The 21,715-nt window shown below is 40.7% G+C and overlaps 1 protein-coding gene across 1 annotated transcript; it reads left to right on the top strand.

The window, feature by feature from the left end:
- The first annotated feature begins 822 nt into the window (after positions 1-822).
- Positions 823-16,155, top strand: hlfa (HLF transcription factor, PAR bZIP family member a). Its single transcript, XM_084743633.1, has 4 exons — positions 823-1,495; positions 2,733-3,089; positions 13,763-13,977; positions 15,778-16,155. The coding sequence occupies exons 1-4, from the start codon at positions 1,111-1,113 to the stop codon at positions 15,991-15,993; spliced, it is 1,173 nt and encodes a 390-aa protein (XP_084599759.1). The 5' UTR covers positions 823-1,110; the 3' UTR covers positions 15,994-16,155.
- Positions 16,156-21,715: the final 5,560 nt, after the last annotated feature.

Here is a 21,715-nt window from a genome sequence, read left to right as displayed (position 1 = left end):
TAAGGGGATGAAAGTGTAAACTACTCAGTCATTTTGACGTTTGAAACACGCCACAGAGCCACAAAATCTACAATCTGCAAAACAGTATAATTCTATGAAAAAAGACAACATATTACCAATTCAGGAACATTTTGACCGCGATTTATCATATTTGTCCATGAATATAAGTAGTCAAATAATGTTATACGAGACATTTCTAAGTAAAACCTGTTGAATGAATGCATACATGCTCAGTAAGAGAGCATTCAGCACAAGTGTACACCTTGGCTGTTCTACAGTAAGACAGCAAAAATACAACTGTGGGCTTGTTAATTTTTTTCCTTGAAAAGCAATACATTTTTAAAAAATCTGAGGATCATGGACAACTTTTAAAAATGTGGTAGAGTTTATTTTTTAGTTTTGCTTCTTTATTTTTAATGAAAGCACTTAATTTACTGACATAAGTGATTTGAATGAAATAATGCAAATGTATCAAAATTCTTAGAACGACTATGGAAATAAGTTTTCTTTTTTTTATGTTTTTATTCTTCCTTGCCTTGGTTTTTTACATTATTATTATTATTAATGTTTAATTCTATTTAGAACCTACATGTGAGTATTTATAAATCATGATAACATAGAATATACATAAAGTTAAATAAAAATAAAAATATACAAAAGACAAGAACTGCAAACAGAGGTTCAATGCATACATTTAAGCAGGGTAATGACTACAATGGTATTAATTGTAGGCCATTTGTGTACAGCTGATAGGTGTATTCTGCTGCAGGTGCAAGAGGCCAGGATACCTCTGTCCTCCCAAGACAGCAAAAGCGGATTTGGACACACCTTGAATAAATTAAATCCACTGCACCTCGTGCTTTCAATTTATGCTTTAGATAAGAAGAAGATAGGGCTCACTGTCTGTAATTTATTTGGTCACATCAGATTGAATTGGTTGCCTTGGAACACTAAAGCAAATATTTCCGACAGTCCTTGAAAGCAACATCTCATCCAAGAGGCCGCCCACAGCTACGAATCTGTTTCGTCCCACGGCATTTGAACGCTCCGCGAGAGTCGTCTCCGCCCTCCCGGTGCTTTGACGTCACCGGCGTCCGTCTCCGCACATGGATGGAGAAGTGTAGCAGCTCCGTCAGATCCCCCCGCCCTTCTCCTCCAGCTATTTGCCAGCCAGCCTCGACGACAGACAGACAGCCAGCCGCTCACCGTCCTGCCGCTGCGCGGAGTCCCGTCTTCTCCCACCGAGCCTCGGCGCCGTTTCCTTCCACCGCCTGCGAGGACCTGCACGGGCCGGCCAGCGAGTTCGGTCGCGTCTCTCTTCGGGAGGGAAAGTCAGTCCTGTCTTTGCGAGCTTTGTTCTCCAGTTGCCCTTCAAGACATATGGAGAAAATGGCCAGACCTCTACCTATAAATCCAACTTTCCTGCCGCCGACTCACGGCGTGCTGAAATCCCTGCTGGAGAATCCGCTGAAGCTGCCTTTCCATCACGATGAAGGTACGTTTGGAAATACCGTCCAAACTTGACTTGCACGCACACCGAGCGGGGCTCTCTGCCTCCCCTCCGCTGGCTGATTAACGCTCTGTGAACGGCCACCGTTTTGACAGATGAAACGCAGTGAATGACTAAATCCGCTGAGAGTATTTGTCGAAAAACAAACAATTCAATTTGAGTTCATTGGCTTTATTTGCATGGCTGCATGAGATACAATGTTGCCAAAACATATCAATTCAAACAATGTAACAATTTCCACTAAAATGAAAGAATGTAATCTTATCAGTTGGGGGTTGCAGAGGGATGATCGTCTCGGCTGAATTGTACTTGTCTGACAGGTTGACGTGAACTTCAGCTCGGGCCAGTGAGCTATTTTAGCTTATACTTACGGTCGAAAGTAGCGTAATACAGAAGGGTTTGCATGTGTTATTATTGTGGCTGCGTTGTTTTTAGCTCGGTGGTGCGTTTATAACCTTTAAACCCGCTCGTCCTCAATGGGATTTATATTAGTGATACCACAAGCTGCCGATAGAGGGCGTGTTTTCTGTTATGTTCCGCTTCCACCGCCTCTTGTTTGTGTTATTGACTGTCATCCCATTATTTGAACATGAATGGAAGCCTGGATTTTAACCTTAAAGGGCCATTTCACCCAAATAAAAAGGACGTATTTTCTCAGTGAGATGGGTTAGTAGAGGTCACACATAGGGCAACTAATGTAAATAATGATTATTTTCATTATCAATTAATCTGTTGATTATTTTTTTTCTATTAACTGATAAGTTGTTTGATTCATAAATTTCAGAAAATGGGCAGATATTCAATGTGATGTCCTCGTCTGTCTTTGTTTGCCCACAACCTAAAGATATTCAGTTTACTGTCATAGAGGATGAAAGAAGGCAGAAAAAAAATCAGATTTGAGAAGCTGAAATCAAGGAATTTGGATATTTTTAATTAAAAAAATACTCAAAATGATTATCAATATAGTTGGTGATTAATACATGCTTAAAAATTCATTAATTGTTGAAAAATGACGCAGCAATATATATTGATAAGCAACGATCTCAACACATTTCAATATGGAAGACAATACCGTCCAGAAAAATTAAACATTTGTGGTAAATTGATTGAACTGACCCTTTAAGATGAAGCTTCAGGCATACTTTCTATTTATACCAGTGCAGTGACCCGTGATCCTCCCCCGCTGTAAGACAATGAAATGACTGTGTGCAAACATTTGCAGGATTTGGGAAAGACAAGGAGAAAGGGAAGAAGCTGGACGATGAGAGCAGCGCGGCCAGCCACCCACAGTCAGCCTTCCTGGGCCCGACCCTCTGGGACAAGACCCTGCCCTACGATGCGGACAACTTTCAGCTGGAGTACATGGACCTGGAGGAGTTCCTGTCGGAGAACGGCATCCCCGCCAACACAGCCCAGAGCGACCAGGCCCAGCAGGCGGCACAGCAGCCACAGCAGGCCCAGCCGCCCACCCCGCCCACCCCGCCGACGCCCTCCGTGGTGGACCTCAGCAGCCGCGCCACCACCTCGGTTCACACAGGCATGACACCGCAGACCTGCCTCCGCAGCCCCAGCGCAGCAGGTAGGAAGCACATGCAGAGGCACCTGATGTGCACCTGAGTGAATATACACCTTCACATCAGGCACACGTGGGTTCACACGCTTGTTCTCTGTGTCAGGGGAGACCTTAGATGGCTGTGCTGCTGCTCGCTCACACACACACACACACACACACACACACACACACACACACACACACACACACACAGACACACACACAGACACATACACACACACACTCCCCCAGTAGAGAGGGTAATCAGAGAAAACAAGTTATTGTGGTTCTCTGAAGGCAGTGCTGATTTTTTCGATCTGTTTCTCATTTAGCTCCTGCTGTTTTAACTTCTCCTAGTTAGAGCTTTTGACCGCAGCTTAGATACACATTGACACACTTCAGCTCTGATTTACAGCCCTGAACTGGACTTTGGAGTCCAGTGTAAAGCCTGGACAGGCCAAGCAGGCAGCACAATCTAATTTACAAAGCTCTGATTGGCAGAAAAGGCTCTCAGCACTGACTCCGTATGCATTGACTCATGTCTACTCTAGGTTTTTTTTTTTTTTTGGTGATTGTAAAGATGTGTCATAGGTTTTATTTTCGTTATTCATTCCCAAGAATTCCCTGCAGGGTTTGGAGATCACTGATTAAACTCTGCATGCATTAATCAGAAATGTTATTTTATAAATTAGTTTACAGTCTTCATTCAGCTTTTCCCCTGCAGCACTGACTCAATGAGATTAAAGGGACAGATCACCTCAAAATCAAAAATACATTATTAGAGTTAGAGATGTCTGCCTTGTCGTCTTTATAATTGGACTAAATCACCTTGTAGTGCTTAAAAGCAGTTTCATGTAGGAACTACTTTCTTTTTGCATACTACTTTAGACTCCGCTGACACTATTTTCTTTCTACTAGAAAGAAAGAACCCAGATATCAACACCAATAAATGGTTAAGAACCTAGATAAGTCCTAAAAATGGCTAAGAACACAGATATCAACACTAAAAATGGTTAAGAACACAGATATCAGCAGTAATAAATCATTAAAAACGATATAACAGCTAAAAATGCCAGAACCCAGACATCAATCTTTGGAAACATAAACAGCCATTTAGTCCACTTACATTGAGGAGAAAGCAGACATCTCTACGGCCGATATCTTCAAAAGTCTGCAACTCACACCGATTAAATCTCAATGGATAAACAGCACTACAGGCCAGGGGTAAAATATGTATTTTTGATTTTGGGGTGAACTGTCCCCTTCTGATTTTTTTTAAGGCATATTTAAATACTATTAAATGACATTTTCATTCAGCTCTTCACATCTGAAACAGGATCTCCAGTGAGTCATCCCAATATTTCAGAATTTAAAGAGAGGCAGTGTTGTGAACAGACACATTTATTTCATTACAGACATGTATTACAGTACTGAGGTCCAGCGTGGTGATCAAAGGGAGCTCCTTGTAATGGAAAAATCATATTATTGTAATGAGCTGACATTAAGAAGGCAGTTGCGAATTTGGACTGAAGCGTTAAACTGTGTAACTGAGTTTGTTAAGCTGCTGCCAGACACTGTTTGGGTTTGCAATTCATCCAGCCAACGGATCCGTTTGAATCACTTAGAAGGGCCGACCCTCACCAGCATAAACATAAAGACGGCGAAGTCTCAGCGGGTGGAACCCGCCGCCGGAGACGCTCGGTGTTTCGATTCCAAACTTAAAACAAAAAGGCTCCCGGTGGAAGATCTGATGATGTGTGACAGATAATCAGAGGGAGCGTTTGGAGGCTGAAGTTGAGTGTGTGTTTACGTGTGTGTATACCTGTAAACGATGCAGAGGTGGGGTTCTGGTGAAATGCATAATGTATTGTTCCTCTCAGTGAGTCACCGGGGTGTGACTAATGAGTCAGATATTTAAATTACAACTCCCTGAATCAGTTAAATCCAAATCTTGCAGCTTTGTATTGATCCAGCTGATGATTAAAGACTCATCAGTTTGAATGATAATGGAGGACGAATGGTGGTCAATCATCATCCTGTCAACATTTGAAGGACAGCTTCTGACCTGAACAACAGGTACTCCACCAGTCATTCATCAGCTTAATTATGTGAAATATGTCCATTCCCGTTTACTCGTTTTTGGGTGAAAACATCCACGACGTCCCCCGAAGGAGCCTCAAAACACAGACAGTTTAGGGCTGCAAGTATCAATAAATCTAGAGCTGCAATGATCAATCAGTTAATCTGTTGTTAATTGCCAACTGTCTGGGTAATCAATTAACCAATTTGATTTTCTTTCAGCCTCTTAAATATGAATATTTTTCTTGTTTCTTTACTCTTCTCTGACAGTAGACTGAATATCTTTGGGTTGCAGACAAAACAAGACATTTCAGGACGTCATCATGGACATGATCAACATTTTCTGACATTTTGTAGACCAATCAACTAATCGATTAATTGAGAAAATGATCGACAGATAAATGGACAGTGAAAATAATGACTAGTTGCAGCATGAGTGATTAAAATTTAAAAAAAGATCCTGTAACTCATTCAAATAAGGAACTTGATCAAAATAATGTCTTTGTATCTCAAGATTAATGATGTAGGAAGAAGATGTATCACGTGCTGCATCATGATACACACAGTTCTTGTCAGAGGGATGCCTTCAGTGTGACAATGACAATAATTATTAGTTGCAGCAACTGTTTCCCAAAGCCCAAGCTGACGTCCTCAAATATTTTGTCCACAACTCAAAATAATCTGCTGCCGTAGAGGGCTAACAAAACCAGAGAATATTCATTAATTGATTATCAGAATAGTTTGAGATTAGTTTAAAAGTAGATAAATAGTTGATTAATCATTACAGCTGTAGACTGTTGGTGTCAAATGTTGGTGTGATGTTTGTAGATCTCCACAGCTGTTGTATCACAAACACTTCCTCTCAGTTTGTGTCTTTTAGTCTGAAAATCAGGCAGGAAGAAACCTTGATGAGGGATTGTAAACATGGCCGCTTTAATGTGTTAAATTCATCATATGACTTCAAGTCTTTGTTTGTAATGGGGCTGGACAATAACATTTGTTGCATAATTATTATTAGTGACATCACAAATGTCTTGTCAAACTCAATTTATGTTTAGTAAAATTTTCAATAAAAAAATTCTAGAAGATAAACACATCGATTAGGCAACAGTCCAGGTCGTAAAGATTTAAGTTAAGGCTGCATAAAATGGTAAAAAAAAAAAAAAAACTTTTCAACTTTACAAGTGAGCCAACTTAATAGATACTAAGTAATATTAGTAGTGATATTCCTAATAATTAGAAATGTAGAAATAGAGTACTTTATGAAAGCATATTAATTTCTGTCTGTTTTTAATCCTTAAATCCTCATCAAGTTAATTGCAGATGTCATGATGTTTCAGTTATACCCGTCCAATAATGACTCTACTCCTGGAAGTATGAATGTTTGCAGACTAGGGATAAGAATCAAGAACCGTAACCACTGACAACCGGTTCCAAATTTTCCGATCCACCAGAATCATACGCCTCAGAGCTTAACATTACTTTCTGACAGCAAATCGCAAAACAATGATGTCAGCTCGTGCGTCTGCACTGCTGGAAACTTGCAGCAAGACGGAGTCATAGCAGAGGGTGAAAAGGTCCAAAACGTGGCTTCATTTCATTAAGAAAGATGACAACAGGGCTGTTGTAATGTCTGGAAAAAAGATCGTTTTACGAAGGGTGGAAACGCTGCTGAAACATCTTTCCACACTACATGGGAATGCCTTGTATTTGATTGTCCACACGAGTGCCACCGCTTCCCAACTGTGCAGCGTATCCATTACCAAGGGTAAATAAATATGTGAGGAATAATGTACAGTGAGTGGGTCATTATGGCAGAATAAACCCTGACACAATGAGGCAGGAGCCTGACCTGAAGATAAAGGGTGTTGAATCATCCTCAGAGGTTTATTTTACCATTATGACCTGCTCACTGTACATCATCCTGCTTAAACTTGGCTGCTTACTAAAAAAGAAGCAATAATTTGACACCAAATATCAATTTGAAAATGAGTTTATTGATTTAAAAATGATTGTATTGCTCCCCCAGAGTCCATGATCAGAACTGCATCCACATCAACAGCTTGTTCCTCATAGCAACAGTCTGTTATTCATAGCAACGGTCTGCTGTTCAGAAATAACAAACCCTTACAATGTTGTAATCAACCAATCAGAATCAATTATTTAACAAGCCGTGTAATAACCTGTTATAATAACATTAGTGCCACACAGGAAGGCTGCGCAGATTTGATCTAAGGAAGCCTACATGAAACAAATGCTGAGTGTTGCTACAGCTAGTTCTCAGGCTAAAGTGAGCGCAAATAAAACTGATGAGGAATTTATAGGGAATCAGGAATCAGGAAGGAATCAGATCAATAACCAGAATCAATAATGGCAGTGGTATCAATTCTTTAACTTGGGAATTTTAACCTCCTTTTCCCATCCTGCAATTAAAAAAACAAACAGTGCAGCTTTACACTGATGTTCCTGTTGTTATTTTTGATTTCATTATAAATCGCCTCAGTCTATAAAATGTCCAAAATTAATGAAAACAACTTCGTAGAGCCCAGTGTGGTATCTTAAAATAGCTTGTAGCCCCAAACTCCAAAATAATGAGTTTTACAATAATAGAAAACAGATGCTGTAAATATATTTGATATAATAACTTATATATATATTTAGCAAAATACAGCATGTTGAGAAATAGATTAGCAGGCTAAAAGTTTGAACACTAGACAGTTTGTCAGGATATAGATTTTAAAACTAGATAAGAAGGAAATGCAGCAAAACCAGGGTTGGGCAATATATCAATATCCTGATAATGCAATACGAGGCTAGATATCGTCTTTTTGGATAACATTTTATCGTGATTTACCAAAGTGTTGCCATTTCCTGGTTTTAAAGGCTGCATTACAGTGAGGTGATGTCATTTTCTGTCCCAGCTCGTCTATTGGCCATTATATCCACATTTCTGGTGTTTATTTATCAAAAGTCTTGTTGTGTCACATTCCTACAATATTGACAAATTAATGGTATGTTATTTTAGAAAAAAAATATGTACATCTAGACATATACTGTACACTGTGGAGTAGCCTAAAAATTGAGGTATTTTAAGCCATATTGCACAGCCCTAAACAAAGCTTTGTTATATTTGCTGAAAATGTAATATTTCATGCCGTCTCCTGTAAAAATCCCTCATGTAACATGATGTTTTCCCACATTCACCTCATATGTCCACTTAATAATTCCATTCCTGGAGTGAGAAAGGTGTGCAGACTAAGCTAAGGTGGTTTGAACTCTGAGAACAGCGCGGTTAGAGATAAACAGATGCTCCAGATGAGGTGCATCTGTACAGTACACTTTATTCCAGCCTCTGTGCACATGTGCGTCCGTTCAGAGGCAGAACTCCAGACCGTGTGTGTGTCTGCGCGAGTGTGCCTGTGTTCTGTTTGGGTCTGTCTCTGTGTGCGTCTTCACATTTACCTCTCACGTGATCGCGGCTGGGGTTTCCTGCAGCGTGCTGGGCCATGTGACGGACACATGCAGGCGCCGTGTGCTGCAAACAGGAGCTTGTCACGGCATGAACCTGCCTCCCTCCCCTCCCCTCCCCTCCACTTGCTCCCTCCCTCCCTCTCACTTTCACCCTCCCCTCCCTTTTCTCCCCCTTAAATACTCTCCACTTCCCGTCCAGTCTTCCTCTCCCTCCCTTGGCCGGGCTCGGCTCCGACACAGCCTGGACTCGGAGCCAAGGCACAGCCTGTACCCTGCAGAGATCACATGGACTCTGGTGTGCTTTTGTCACGTGCGCGCTCCAGCTCGCAGAGTCTCGTCTAACCAGCCGCTCCACCACCACCAGCATCACCACTGCCACCCACAACAACAACCACAATCCCTCTGTGCCTGTGCTCCGCTTGCAAGCAATACAGCAGGCGGCTGATAACTTTATCACAATCCAAAGAACAAATGAGCGGGCGTTTCAGTGTTTTTCTGCAGGGTCTGCAGACGTTGTGGGTCGGTGTCATTGGGGGGGGGGGGTCAGGAGATGGGCCCCTGTGTGTTGTTGGCAGGGTCCAAAGGGGAAGTCAGATGTAGGAGCGGGGTCAAAGGGCGTGCTGTGCCGCATTCCAGTGTGTTAGTCAAGGAAAGAAGGATCAGTGGGAGACATAAATCAGCACATTTGAGGAGCTAGATGTTGAGTTCCTGTATTTATCAGCATCAGAGAAGGTTGTTGAGGCGGCAATCAATCAATATTTATCAGTCCACATATCTGACCTGCGCTCTGAAATGTATATCCTTTTTTAGATTTATTTTTCCCATTATTGTTGTAGCCAGTTTCCTCTGGCCCGGCTTCTTGCAAACCGAGTAGCTTCCCTCTCAAATGTCTCGTCATGCGGCCTGTGGGCAGGATCAGCGTGTCCTGCAAGAGTGACCAAGTCCTCTTGACTTGTGTGTCATGCAAACAAAAACAAATTCTGCCGGGTCTGATGTGTTGCAGATGATAAAAGTGAGAGGCAATATTGTCATATTCAATATATTGTGACATCCCAATGAAAAAAGGACTTTGTATTGCGAAAAATGTCTTAGTATCGGACAGTTTCCCAAAGTAATTGTCAAAATAATGACTTGGTATGTAAAAAAAATAATGTGAGACCTTCCCATATTAAGTCATTATTTTGAGGGAGTTTCTTATTATTACAACTTTTTCTTTTTTCCATCACATTGGTGGAGCTTTGCGTCCATAAAAAACAGTTTTACCAGTCTTGTTAAAGCTAAAACCATTTTAAAGCCAATTAGGAGAAAAATAACTTTTGCCCTTTGGCCCCAGAGTGCAGCATTTGAGAACAAGAAGTTGCTGGTCGTCGTGCTCCACCCAGGTCAGAGTTCAGCACACAGATATGACTGACAGCTCAGCTTATCACTACCTGCTGCATTATCACCCCCACAGGCACAAGATAACACTCACAGCTCCTCTGATATGATCACATAGCGTGACACCAACCTGTAGCCCGCGGCGTGCGCCTAACGACGTAAATACTGCCACCACGTCACGGGGAAACAAGTTCCGCAGGTATTTCATCAAGAGGCCTGTTTAAAATTCCAGCCGTCACGCAGCTCTTTGTAGGTCAGCCCTGCGCTACCTTTCCTGGCTTGTTAATTTTAGATTTCCTGTTCAGGAGGGGGTTGAGATGGAGGTGGAGGGGGGGACTATTTTGTGAATTTGACTGCTTCCTCTCCCCTGGAATGTGTCGTACATTAGCTGAGGACATTACGGGTCAATGAACGGGCGTGTCCGTCCACTTTTAGCCCACTGCCACTGTGTTTTAACGCCGCTAATTAGGAGATCAGAATGACTGGTAAAGGTGATTAGGGCGAGGCGGGTTATTTGCAGGTTTGAGAACAGGCCTGACAGATTGTCCAAGACGTCTAGTTTTAGTTAGTAAGTAGCTTTCTGTCTGGCTGTGCTCACTTTATGAATGGTAAGAGGTGATGTCAGGTGATGCAAGCCTTAGCTTAGGGATGGATTAACTCTCTCACTGCAATTACTAATTGATTAGTTATGGACTTTTAACGTAATCGCCAACTATTTTGATAATCAATTCATCATTTTGAGTAAAAAATGTAAAAATTCCCTGATTCCAGCCCCTTAAATGTGGATATTTCCTGGTTTCTTTGCTCCTCTCTCACAATGAACTGAATGTCTTTCGATTTAGATATTTTTTTCAACATTTTATAAAGCAAACAACTAATCGACTATCAAATTGTAAGATTGGATCAGATTTCCCCAAATCAAAGCTTTGCCAATTTTAAGAGATAATCTTGTTGTTAAATGAAAAAAAGTGGCTTTGTCTGGAACACATGTTGACATTTCTTTGACGTAAAATGTCATTTTGGTATCAAATCGAAATATTTAGTGTAGCGAACTCTGAGATCTGTTGGAGGCAGATATGTGAAACATATGTCAGGGAAAGTTGTTGCAGTTGTTCTCTGTTCTCCGGGGTATTTCTTTCCCACATTTGTGCTCTGGTTTATGAGGTGATAATTGGCTGTTTTTTAATAGTCCCGCATAGTTTTTCAGGCAAGTGCTTTTGTTTTCCTCGCTGCGAGCAGCAGTGTGACTCTCAGCTGAGGCTTTCGTGTCTCTGCGACGGAGAAGACCATCACTTCCTCTGGGTGCCTCCCGATGTACAGACAGCACAGACTTCCTGTTTGTTTCTGATTAGGGCGCGGAGGGGAGCAGCCGGGGCTCAGTCTGACGCCCCCCTCCTCAAAGCTCCGCCGCGGCCAAAAGCAGTTTGTGTACACTCTGTTCGTCTGAAGGTCAGTGGCATTGACTGGCTGTCATGGCAGGCTCACAAGTACAGAAATGTAGGTCATGATGTACGAGCTGCCGGCAGCTAATGAAAACGCCTGCTGCACTTTGCTGCTTTCAGTCTCAGTTGTCGAGCCTTTCTGTACAGGGCAGGGAATGCAGGTGTGGTTTGTGCGTCAAAACAAATAAAGTATTTGTTCCTTTCAGGACGTCTAATGAGCTGAATCAGCCTTGACATGTCACCTTCAGATCAATAGAAGTCAGACGTGGAGGCATGCAGGGGCAGATCACCTCGAGACAGCGTAGAGACACAGTGTGGTGGTTTGACATCAGCTGACAGCAGCTGCTGATAGCTTCAAGATAAAACAGTTTGTGAAATGACCTCTCAGCCAGTTTACCTGTGTTTTTAAGCTGGTGTGATATCACCACCTGCTGGTCACATCAGGCAAACACTTCTCTTAACTGGAGGGGGGTCATACATTTCAATTCTGAATAAAAATTTAATCGAAATCAAAAGCAGGATCGCCAATTCTCTGTGTTTTTTTCTCTTCAGCTCTGCCTAAATGTCCATATACAAGACCTGCAGCAGTCAATCAGTTCATTGATTATTGGAGTAATCATCTATTTTGATAATTGATTAATCAGTTTAAATAAAAGTCCAAATTCCAGCTTATCTAATGTGAAAAGCTTCTCGTTTCTTTTCTCGTTTTTAAAAGTAAACTGAACAAGACATTTTAGGATGTAATAATTCTGACATTTTATAGACCATGCTATTAATTGATTAATTGACAGTTAAAATAATCATTAGTTGCAGCCTAACAAAATACTACCAAGTAGCAAGTAAGCAAAGTTTATTTTGCAGATAAAGAAATTGAACCAAATGAGTAAAACATCAGCTGCAGTATACAGGGGGAGGAAATAGAAGGACTGAAACATAAAATACCAAATATCTGTCTGAACAGTAAAGTTTTCAGCTGGAAGAAAGATGTCAAGCTTATTGTGAGACTGTTCCAAAGTTTAGGGGCTACCAGATGGAAGGAACGATTTCCACAGTCTTGACATGTGTCCGAGGAACACTTAGAAAACCCTGGGTGGAGAACGTAGGAGCCTGGTGTGTAGCTGGGAGGGCGATACACTGAGGAGCCTGGCCATGCAGAGCTCTGTAAGTGAGCACCAAGATTTTAAAACGAAATCTAAAATTAACAGGAAGCCAGTGCAAAGAGGTTAAAATCTGCGCGTTATGCGACCATCTGTTGGACTGTGTAAAGAGCCTCGCAGCAGAATTTTGGACATTTTGTAGATGGTGTGATGAAGACTTTTTAAGGCGGGTGGAAAGAGAGCTGCAGAAGTCTTAAAGAGACGAGATGAATGCATGTAGCATCACCTCCGTTTCATTTCATTCTGTGTCAGCGTCCTAATGAAAGTGTCGAAGCTCATGGAGTCCGGATTATCGTTTGAAAATGTGAAATGTCATTTGATCTGTTAACATGACAAGTTTAAACAGAAAAACAAATGGTGTATTTGGAGAATCGTGACACCGCTGTTCTCTACAGACAGAGCTCAACTATAAGGAATGAAGAAAAAAGAATGAAACTGTTTTGATGATCAGTTTTCCCACGTGTCTCTGTTTACTGGGGTTGACATTTCTCATTGTTTTCTGATATTTTATAGCTTCCAGGTTGCAGGCCGAGATTAAACATGACAAATAACTTTAGTCTTTGCTCTTATTTAGCTAATAAATATGACAGTTTGTACATCTGCACCAGTAAACACAAACGCAAAAACACGTAGGGCTGCGATTGTTTTCATCATCGATTCGTCTGTTGATCATTTTCTCAATCAGTCAGTGAGCTGTTTGGTCCGTGAAATGTTGATCAGTTTCCTAAAGCCCGACCCAACATCCTCAAATGTTTTTTTCCACAACACAAAGATATTCGGTTAACCGTCAGAGAGGAGTAAAGAAATTAGAAAATATTAACATTTGAGAGGCTGAAAATTTATTTAATAGTCAACAGCTACTTGATTAATCGACTAATGGTTGCAGCTCAGAGGGAAGAGAAGGAGCATCAGCTCCTGCACCCTGCTGCTCCTCATGTGTCTGTCTGTCTCCGTCCAGCTGTCAGAGATCCACAGAAAAGATCTGCTCACAACCAATTACCCCAAATGGAAGTGACACCTTGAACTTTAATGGTGCCATTTGAGTCAAAACCAGACGTGGTTCCCTGCTGACTTCTCCCCTCTCCATCTTCACAGCCTCTTTTTTTTTTTTTTGTTCTGTGCACTCGCCCAGTAGCTCATGCGTGTTGTTTTTTTTCCATTGTCTTCCCTGCAGCACTGCCGTCAGCCCGGGACACCCCCAGCCCCATCGACCCAGAGTCCATCCAGGTGCCCCTGACCTACGAGCCCGACCCGGCGGACCTGGCCCTGTCCAGCGTGCCCGGCCAGGAAATGTTCGACCCCAGGAAACGCAAATTCACCGCCGAGGAGCTGAAGCCGCAGCCCATGATCAAGAAAGCCCGCAAGGTCTTCATCCCCGAAGACCTGAAGGTGACCTGCTGCTCCGTCTCCGTCTGTCAGATTAGATGTTGAGGCCTGTGGTTGCGTAAGCAGGTGATGGTCTGAGGCGAGTTAGACCCCGCAGAGAGGAAGACTGAAGGTCAAACCAGCTGCTTTCTCAAACATGAAGCGGTTAAAAAAAGTCTGAAGCTATATTTTAAGACACGAACCTGAACAATAATGTTATTAAATATATGTTCATATTGATTTGTGAAAAGAGTTTACATCAACAAAAATTCACGGTAAACATAATGTTTGTTCCTTTAGTTATAAATGATATTATATGTTTTTTTACAACTACTAAAAGTTTTTTGATGCCTAACTTTAAAAAATGTTTAAAAACTCAGCCAATTTAGATTTAAACTAAAACCCAACCTTTTCTTGGTTTAATAAAAAAAAAAGCCAAATTCTCAAAGAAATGTCAAAACAAAAACAGCTGGACAAAATCTGTGCCTAAAAGATTACAGCCTGAAGTGGGCGAGATTTTGAATTCATTCGTGAAATATCTGATCAAAAAAAAAAAGTTCAGCTTTTTTCAAAAACCCCATGAGCACATTTTTACTAGTTGCAGGCGTCCTGTGAACCTGTTACCAATAAATACAATTACAGAGTGGAAAAGCACAACAGAAAACAGAATAAACAGGCCAGAAACTTCAGGCACGTTTCAATAAACACGTCAGACTGAAAGGAATGACTGGATTTTTTTTTTTTTAAATGGCAGCTGTTTCTGTTTTGATCTTTGGTCATATTAGTGGTTTAATTTTATTTTGGTCTGAATATTGAGTTTTAGATGTTCCTTTGAAAGTTTTTACACCTTTTAAAACGGTAAAATTCAGCAGAGAGGACGTTTCACACCTAAACTTTCAGTCCAAGTAAAGCCAGTAAACCTCCAGCAGACAGAAAATCTTTCGTTTCTGCAGCTCCAGTCCAAATATGGCTGTTAAATCCACGTTGCACTTCAGTATATTTAGCAGGAATTGTCTGTGTTGGTTGGTTCAGATGAATCATACAGTGTCAGACAACAGATAAACCTACACTCTGAGTCTGACGTACTACAGCAGTGAAACAAGGTCACCTTTGTCTTTTATTTTTAGACTTTTCTAAAATAAAATAATAATAATCGCAGAGGTTTTCAGCCGAGATTTCAAATTTCATAGGAAATGACAAGATAACTTGGCAAAAAAAAAATTGGCAGCGTTCTTAGTTATTCTGTTTTATTATTTCACACGTTTGTTTGGGTCTGAACTGACGTTACTTTCCGCGGATCGAGGCAGCGGTAGACCAGCAGCCCCTGTGCCATGTCGGGGGAAATGTTTTTTTTTTTCCAGTGGAGTTTTGTGGCCATGAAAGGAGCACAGACGGCGGCTTCAGTTTGCCGTCGATAAAGGCCGTCTAAGAGGAAAGTGAAGTGGGGAGAATGTTGTAAATATAGTGTACGCTTAAAGTCGATATCGATTTGGCCGGGTTGATGTTGAGGAAGTGATGTAACGTTGCTCAATTGTCTCCGACTCAGAGAGCAGCTGCAGCAGCGGGAGAGAAATTTTGTTGCACCCACATAGCAACTGACATGAATTTTTTATGGCCGGTTTTCTGGAATTAAGTGCATAAGTGTACAAAAAAACTTAGTTGATATTATTTCAAATTTGGATTTAATCTGATACTTTTTATACGCTTACTAAGACCCTAAATTTAGTTGGAAAACTACAGTGAATTTAGGTTTACAGAGGCTTTAAGTTTGAGTAAAATTACAGACTTTGTATCCGGCGCTGACCCGTCTGCTCTGCTCTCCAGGACGATCGGTACTGGGCCCGGCGCAGAAAGAACAACGTGGCGGCCAAGAGGTCACGGGACGCCCGGCGGCTGAAGGAGAACCAGATCGCCATCCGCGCCGGCTTCCTGGAGAAGGAGAACGCCGCTCTCCGCATCGAGGTAGCGGACATGAGGAAGGAGCTGGGCCGCTGCAAGAACATTCTGGCTAAATACGAGGCCCGGCACGGGCCCCTGTGAGCCCCGAACCCACCAACAACCACCAACCCACACCCACCTCACTGCCCCCACCCCCCCCCGACCCACCGGTCCCTCGAGTTTGAAGGACAATGTGTCTCTTTTGGTGGCACTGCCCCGTCCTCCTCCAACCCCTCCACTTCCTCTTCCTCCTCCTCCTCCTCCTCCCCCTCCCTCTCCTCCCACAAACCTCCCCCAACACCCCCCCGTATGATTCTGGTATTATAACTGTCATTTTGACTTCTATCATAAGCTTCGATTTGTCTGTTCCTACTTTTATTTTCTGTACACATTGTTCAACTAAATATATATATAAATATATATATATACATAGATAAATATATGTATTTACACATGCATACTTCCCACTTTAATGTACTGTGAGGAGTTATGAGCCAACCCACCAGCTGAATCCCCCGCCGCTACCTTCCACTTTTGAGAAACGATGCCATGCTCTTTGTTGTTCACTTTCATACCGATTTTATACGTGAGATCAGGACTGAAAACTGTTTCCTGTTTCCTTTCTTCTTCTTCTCCTCCTGTGTTAATAGCGTGTGACGTGTCCGAGAGCCTGCTTACACCCCCCGAATCATGTTTTTTTTTTTAAAGCCCTGTAAAAGCTTTTCTCCCTTCAGCTTCTTGTTTTTTTCTCTTCGTCGTACTTCAGTTTCCGCCCTCTCGCTTCTCTTAACAGCGTTCTCAGTATTTTAACAGATTTTTGCACATTTTTCCTGTGCGATCGTGAGCATAGACTTAAAATGAACTTTGCTTTTTTTTTTTTTCCCTTCCTCCAACCGGACACTGAGCAATAATTCCTGTCCAGAACTAAACTGACATGACTACCTATAACATGCTCCTCACCCCTCCCTGGTTTCCTCTCTCTCTCTCTCTCTTTCTCATTTTTAGCTCACCTTTCGTTAACTAAGATAACCTTAGTTAACCTCTGCACTAATGCGTGTCTCACAATCTGATCCGGTGCAATGTTTCCACTTGCTCAAAAATTTCCTCCGCCTCATATTTATCTACCTTTTATTTCTCAGATGGAAGATTGTTGTTTTTTTTTTTTTTTATAAATATATATATGTATTCTGTTGATATAATTGTTAGTATTAATACTACTCTTGACATTGTTGTCGTTTAGCCTCCTCCTTGTTTTCAGATTTCAGCATGATTTTTCTTTCACAGATCGAAAAAGCTGTTTGGAAATCTTTTCTCTCTCTCTCTCTCTTTTTTTTTTTTTTTTTGGTTTTTATTTTGCAAAGTTGTTGATAATTCTTTTTGCTTCTGTTTAACTTAGCATGATTAATATGCGTGTTTTTATTTTAGAAATCAATACAGATGTCTGTAGTCTCTCATTGTAGCTCTCTATGTTTGCCCTCTTTTTAAAGATGGCTGTATGAATGTAAAAGATGTTGACACAAAAAGAGTTGGATGGTGTTGTCCAATACTGTGGTTAACCCAATCAGTTTGTTTACTGCAGACCAAACGATTCACAACAGAGATGATATATTGGTTACAAGAGATATGTTTATATGAACCTATTCTATAAGTTGTTCTTTTTGTACAGTATTTTTCCTATACATTACTGAACTATGTATTTTAAAGGCACAACAGATCCAGAATATTATTAAAGAATACAAATATATAACTCAAAGACAAATGCATATAGTGGTATTTTGATATTCTATATTAGCTAGGATGTAGTAGTTTTACAGAGATTTGTGGATATTCAGCAGCACCCAAACCTCCTGGGCATTATTATTCTCATTATCATTATGAATATTATTATTATGATGACCCTCCTGCTTATGTTGGCGCCTTGTTTTAGGCTCCCGTGTCATGTAAAAATCATTTAACTCTTCAAGAAGCAGGTGGTGAAAATGCAGTCCAGAACAAAGAATGTACCATGAGGCCCTTTTTTTTTTTTTTAATATCCATCAACTCAAATCCGCCAAGAAAGTCCACTTTGTCGATCACGTCATAACTTCCCTCCCACCCCGACACGTCCCGCGTCGCACAGGCTTCTCTGTCTTTCTAACTTTTCGAGGCTTTTTGTAACCGCGCAGCTCGTGAGTCTTGTGTTTCTTTCTGATCTGATTTGATGGGACGAAGTTACTATGAAGGAAGGGAAATCGATGGCTGGTTACTGTCGCTGCTCTGCGCGCGTTTGATTCCTTTTTTCGGCCGGTGCAGCCATAGCTCGTCCCTGAACCTGAGTGATGGACACTGGGGGAAGCTTTATTTCTTACAGTGGAGCCCAAACCTTAGTTGTGTTGTAGTTTAGAGCTGCATGCTGCTTTTTGCCAACCGGTCCGAGACGGGGATGCGACCGAATCGTGTTTTTGAAGGCTGATATTGGCGTTTCTGATCATTTGTGTGGAAGTCCAGGGCTGCCAGTAATAAAAAGGACTAGTTTGACTTTTATTTTTTACTGACAGACTCTCATGTCTGTGCATTAAATAAAAAGCAACAGTTAGCAGCTGATTAGCTTAGCACAAAGACTTAAAATGGAGGGAAACAGCTAGCTTGGCTCTGCCACCTACCAGCATCTCTAAACTGTGCACACAATCCAGTGTGTAATAACAACAGTTTGGTTTCGTGTCAGACGGTTTCCTGGATGGGTGCAGTGACTTCCTGCAGTCCTCGCCAGTTGCCTGGCAACCTTATTTTATGCAAATAAACTCTTGACAGGGTGATGCAGGACTCGTCTTGACATGTCATGAATCATCCTGAAGGTGTTTATTTCACATTAATGACCTGTATTAACCTACTTATCACACGGCTCTTTACCTGAATAAATCAAGAATTTCACAGAAAATATTGATTTAAAAATGATTTTGTTGATTTATTGTCTATAATCAGAACTGTGTCGGTCTGTTATGCATAGCAACAGTCTTCTAAACAGAAAAAAACAGATCTTAGAATGCTGCAATTGACCAATCAGAATCAAGTATTTAACAAAGCCGTGTAATAAGGTCACATGATACATGACATTTTTGGTTTTATACTTGGGTTTTTTGCACAGATCAAATAAGCAAGATGTAAAATAAATAATGAGTTTAAGAGGTGTTGGTCAGAGCAGAGCGATGCTAGCCGTTTCCATTTGTTTCCAGTCTTTGTGCTAAGCTAAGCTAACAAGCTGCTGGTGTACAAATATGAGTGTTATTGATTTTCTCATGTAACTAAACTTAAATGTTTAAAAAGTCAAACTAACTTTTTTATAAACAATAGATGTTATGTTCTTTTGTATTTTTGTGCATGAAAATAGAAATGTTAAGTTGAAGATGCACAAAATTTGCAACGCTAACAAACCTTAGCCCATGTTCTTTCATTTTAAGTTCCTTTACTCTTTATTTCCAGCCATTGGTTTCACAATAATAGATCACTTCATCACAAATTAGCTAAAATCAGGACAGTTCAAATGTAAAAGCCCAGTTTGATATTTAACCTTCAATTGTAGGTCGTTTGCAAAGTTAAAAATGACTTCTTTTTACATTCAGGTGTGATTTTAAGTCAATTTAATGTATTATTTGTCATTTTAATTTGACATTTTAAAGTTTTTCAAACACAAAAACAAAACTGGAACTTTAAACTTATATTTTTTGGCAAACGTGCGCATCAAACAGTAAACATAAACATTTTATTTTAATAGTGGCGGCTGTGGATATTTTTGTTCCAAGGTCTTTTTGAGGCGTCAGTGTTTGGTTTGGTAGGAAAGACTGTACAAGCAGGGTGTAAAAACATAAGGACCTTAAAAAACAAAAATCAGAAAAGCCAATACTGACCCAATAAAACAGCAAACAGATAAGTCGGTCAAATCCCAGTCCAGGCCTGGTTGAATTTAAGTGATCCGATCCAAAGGTGCGTGCATGTCTGTATGTTAGTGAGTGTGTGTGTGTGTGTGTGTGTGTGAGGCAAGATGATTCTTTTCTAACCACAAACTATGGTCTTAGTATTTTTGCGCTTTAGATGGTTGTTTCCCTTCTGTATCTTTTTTTTTTTTTCTGCACAGACGCACTCGAGTGTGAACAGGGTTCGTAGAGAATGAAGAGTGAAGACTGGAAACGATGCTTTCCGAATCTGCGGAGCATCTTTTTATGAAATCATATATAGGAAAAAGCCAATAATTAATGCATGTCTATCCCAAAATTACCTCACTGTCGAGTGATTTCACTACCTCACCCGGAAACGTTAACCATAATTCTGAGTCTATTCCAGTGCCTTGAATACACTGACTGTTCCCCAGTCTCTCAGCAATGTAAAGTTCTCATCACAGCACCAATCGGATAGGTTCAGATCTGCACTGAAGGGCTTCTTAGTGCATCAAAATATCTATATATTATATACACTGACAACTCTTTTCATTTCTTATTTTGGACATTGCAAAAGACCTGTAACCATTGTATTCATGGCAACACCAACAGACTGTTTCAGAGTGTACAAAATACAACAGGAAGGTGTATTCGGTCTTGTTTGTCATGGAATGGATGCATAACATTTATTTGTGCTGTTCAGCCCTCAGCCTCTCCGTCTCTCTGTAATTTGTAGTGTCTAATAAAATCCCAATTCTTTTCCGCCGTGTCTCGTTTCTGTGCTCTGTGCAAAATCGGATGCGGGTCTGATGGTTCTCGAGAGATGAGCGAGGAAGAAACGTCGGTTATAACGACGGCATCGAGTCAATTAAAAGAACAAAGATGGGGAGAAAAACATGGAAACTGAGATATTAACAGGGAAAAGGGAATAATACAGCAATTAATACTTTCATATTACAGAATATAGTCTTATAGATAACAATATGTAAACGTGCACTTAATGTAATTTGATCTTAAACCTCCAAACCTCTTCTAATAATCATTTTAAATAACTGTATTTTGTTTTTATTATCTAACAAACTGTTTTAACTTAAAATTTTAAGGCAGCTTCAACACTGAGCATTTTAACTTGAATGAATTTTAATGATTTAATACTAAACTTTATCATTTTTTTGCAGAACAACAACCACAAACAACCACAACCTCTTAAAATTTATTGACACTTTTTTTAAACTATGAAAAGAAGGCTCTCAGTTTTAACACTCACACAGTGCATGCTGGGAAGCCTGTTAAAGGTATAGTTCACCCAAAGATGAAAAGGTAGTCATTATCTGCTCACCCTCGTGCAGACTGAGGGTCTGGTTTATTTTGTAGAAAAAAAATAATGCTGGAGTTTCGCAGGAAAACAGTGTTGCAGAATCTCACAAACAATGGAAGTGAATTGTGACCAGCTTTCAAATGTAAAAAAACAACTAGAAAGAGACCATAAAATGCCTCCATGCTGCTCGTCTGGTGTAATCCAAGTCTCCTAAAGCCCTGACATGCTGTTTGCACATGAATATGGCTCCAAGCTAAAGATCTATTCAGGCTAAAAACATGGTGTAAATAACTTTTCTTTTAGTCAGCGTGACATGTTGGGGACTAAAAACTAAACCTGACCTACAATCAGCATGAGGGTGAGTAGATAATAATAATAATAATAACATCATCTCCCAGCTTTTGTCTTACCGCACTGAACCATATTTGTCTTGGTTTTTTACTTTTTGCTTTTTACTGGCAGCAGCAGCTGGTATGTGACAAAAGTTTAGTTTTGAGCCATTTCTACTTACTACAACACAGTAAGATGATATTTTAGTCATAGTTTTGAAGTGTCAGGAGCTGAAAATTGCCAGTCGAGGTTTTTGATCTTGTTT

Source organism: Lutjanus erythropterus, chromosome 19, assembly GCF_056507025.1.
Source record: "Lutjanus erythropterus isolate fLutEry1 chromosome 19, fLutEry1.hap2, whole genome shotgun sequence".
Taxonomy (NCBI): Eukaryota; Metazoa; Chordata; class Actinopteri; order Lutjaniformes; family Lutjanidae; genus Lutjanus; species Lutjanus erythropterus.
The sequence above is the reverse complement of the archived record's forward strand: the minus strand, read 5'-3'. Positions and strand labels throughout refer to the sequence as shown.